The sequence below is a fragment of the Quercus robur genome, chromosome 2, assembly GCF_932294415.1.
Source record: "Quercus robur chromosome 2, dhQueRobu3.1, whole genome shotgun sequence".
NCBI lineage: Eukaryota > Viridiplantae > Streptophyta > Magnoliopsida > Fagales > Fagaceae > Quercus > Quercus robur.
In genome coordinates, this window is record NC_065535.1 from 75,227,064 (window position 1) to 75,229,872 (window position 2,809).

The 2,809-nt window shown below is 34.3% G+C and overlaps 1 protein-coding gene across 1 annotated transcript; it reads right to left on the bottom strand.

Moving 5' to 3' along the window:
* Positions 1-232: 232 nt before the first annotated feature.
* Positions 233-2,574, bottom strand: LOC126715026 (paired amphipathic helix protein Sin3-like 2). The gene is made up of 8 exons (XM_050415452.1): positions 2,328-2,574; positions 1,943-2,113; positions 1,667-1,850; positions 1,476-1,574; positions 1,232-1,366; positions 898-1,140; positions 711-812; positions 233-574 (listed from the first exon to the last, which is right to left on the bottom strand). Exons 1-8 carry the CDS (start codon positions 2,402-2,404, stop codon positions 353-355), a joined length of 1,233 nt encoding a protein of 410 aa, XP_050271409.1. The 5' UTR covers positions 2,405-2,574; the 3' UTR covers positions 233-352.
* Between the last annotated feature and the right edge of the window lie 235 nt (positions 2,575-2,809).

Consider the following 2,809-nt stretch of genomic DNA (forward strand, 5'->3'; position numbering starts at 1 on the left):
AAAACAATTTTTGTTATTAAAATTATGGTATTTTTGTGTGCTCTAACTCAGTTGACACTGCTTCCTTGTAAGTGTTAGGTGGGAGGTTAAGTTGAAAATTCAAAACCTATATCTACTTGGTGGGTGTGTAACTTATGGATAAAATAAATAAATTTATTGTATTTGTATAAAAAATAAAAATAAAAAAAGAAAAAAAAAAGAAAAAAAAAAAGGAAAAAACAAACAGCTGTAACTATGTTTAATTCTCAATGAAGTTATTGACCCAAAATGCAAACTACAAAGTATGCGTTTAACCCAAACCTGCCACCTGCTAGCCTATTGGACATGGTACTATGGTAGTACACTACCAAGCTCAACTAGTAAAGGGGTTTATACTCAATGAATTACCAAAATTCAAACAGAAAACAATTATATCGAAATTTGATTGCAGGGAATTTTCCATTGCTTTGTCTTTGTCCAGCCTGAGCTGGTCAAGACTAGGATCACAATCAGCATTGGATTTAAAGACTGCATCTGGTACAAATCTTGAAAAATCATCAAGCAAATCTGGATGATCATCAAAAAGAGTTGCAACCTGAAAATTGTAAAACAAAAACCACTGAGAATATTAAAATCCAGTCCACTAAGTCTACTGAAAGTTACATGAATAAGAAAACTTTAGAATTTAAAAAAAAAAAAAAAAAAAAAAACGAGCCATAACACATGTTTACCTCATTGTAGGCCTTAGTTGTTATGCCTTTGTGCTCCTTCTGGTACACATTCATAATGTGTTGGAATGCTTTATAAACACGTTCATCATTTTGAAAGCGTTTCTGTACAAAAAAAAAAATTCAACATTAAACTGCAAGGAACCAGCATTTGCAGTTGAAATTCAACAAAGCAAAACAATATCTTCACCTTTATCTTGTTCACAAAGCTGATAGCTTCTTGAAATTCAACCTTATTTTGTGGAGGACCTAGAAATTCAACTGTTGACTGACTCTTTAAGGTATCTTTGTCATCATAAGAAGCCAAATTTGCATTCACTCCAAAACCTTCGACTTTCCTGGCAGATTTTCTTTTGCCTTCGTTTAACTCAAGGTGTTCAACACTAAGATCACGATCAGCATTTGTAATGCTCCTATCCCGCCGGATAGGATTCTGAAAGAAATAGATTTATTTGCTCACTATTAAGAATCTACTGAAAAGAATAAAAAGATGAAATGTACAAAGAAGGTATTAAAAAAATAACCTTTTCCACATGCTTTTTCCGCAATGCAGGAGTGGCAGACTGAAATGAGTTCTGTGCTAAAACAGATTCTGCTCCCGGAACAAATTTTGTGAACTCATCAAGCAAATCTAGATGACCATCAAAAAGAGTGGAAACCTGAAATTGAAAAACATAAACCACTAAGAATACTGAAAATTACATTAACAAGAAAACTTTCCAATTAAACAAGAGCAGAGAAACAAACAGAGCCACAACATATATTTACCTCACTGTAGACCTCATTTATTTTCTTGTGCTCCTTCCGGTACATACTCAAAATGTCTAAGAATGATTTATAAACATGTTCATCATTTTGAAAGCGTTTCTGTAGGAACAAAGGTCATCATTAAACCACAAGGAGTGTCAAGGACCAACATTTGCAACTGAAATTCAACATGACAAAAAAAATAATTTCACCTTTATTTTGTTCACAAAGCTTATAGCTTCTAGATATTCAGTCGCCTTCTTTTGTGGAGCAGCCTTATCATCATCAAGGGTTATTTCATACCCCTCTGGCAAGAAGGCGTTAAACCCAAAAATCAAGTAATTATGCCCTTTAAATAATTCCTTCACTCTGTCAATGACGCCAACGTTGTCAGTTCTGCAAGAACAAACAATGGAAAAATCTGTTAACATTTAGATGCAATGTTCCATTAATCCAAGACAAAAACTTCATTGATGCAACGAGTGTACCTTTGAGCCTTAAAATCTTTCAGGACCTCAATGAACATGTCATATTTTTCCTTTTGGTCTTGAAACGTGTCCTTCACCGCCTTGACATAGGTTATGGCGTCAGTCATTTTCGGTTTCCGCCAGGTAACACTACCTCCTTCTCCACCATCTGGGACTTGGGATTGCCCATGGCTTCAAATCCACAAACACATATACCAAGGGCACAATTCAAACTCAAACAATAGTGCAGAAATATTACATAACCCATATCTCTTTCCCTCACAAAACCCCATATAAATTCAGCAAATACCATCATACAAAAACTCACCAAGCAAAACACATAAGAGAGGTTAAACCAAAAATTTTGAAAAAAAAAAAAAAAAAGGTTACAGAGAAAGAAACTTACGAGTCTTCAGGAGAAGAACCAAAGCGTCTCTTGAATTGCGAAGAGCTATCATAAACGCTGTCTCCTAATCTCTTCATCTCTGAACTGATCCACCACGAAAATCACAACTCACCGACAAAAAGAACGAAAAAGACCTATAATGAGACACTGTTTCGAGCCTAATTTATTTTAATTAGTTTTTGATAAACATTAATGATATGAATATATGTTGTGTTGATTGAGATAAAATAGTTTTAAATTTGGATGAGTTAAGAGGACTTTGGATTACCGTTTACGATGAATTATATGATTAGTTTTGTTGATAGAATGCTACAATCCGAGGACTTTTGTAGTTTGGAATGCTCCTCCTTCTGTAGAATTGTAATCCTTGTTTATAGGCTATTTGCTACTAGTATTATTTATCTAGCATGAATGGATTAAAAAAATTTGAATAGATCTCTACAGTTGCGGCGGGTTCTTTGGCAAGGGACTGAGGTCATTGC

Bases quoted from the DNA above. Each gene is read 5' to 3' on its own strand.
- LOC126715026 (XM_050415452.1), bottom strand. From the start codon at position 2,404: ATGAAGAGATTAGGAGACAGCGTTTATGATAGCTCTTCGCAATTCAAG. The intron at 2,114-2,327 runs GTAAGTTTCTTT...GTGGATTTGAAG, and splicing joins GGTTCTTCTCCTGAAGACTC to CCATGGGCAATCCCAAGTCC. The intron at 1,575-1,666 runs GTGAAATTATTT...TTGTTCCTACAG, and splicing joins GCTTTGTGAACAAAATAAAG to AAACGCTTTCAAAATGATGA.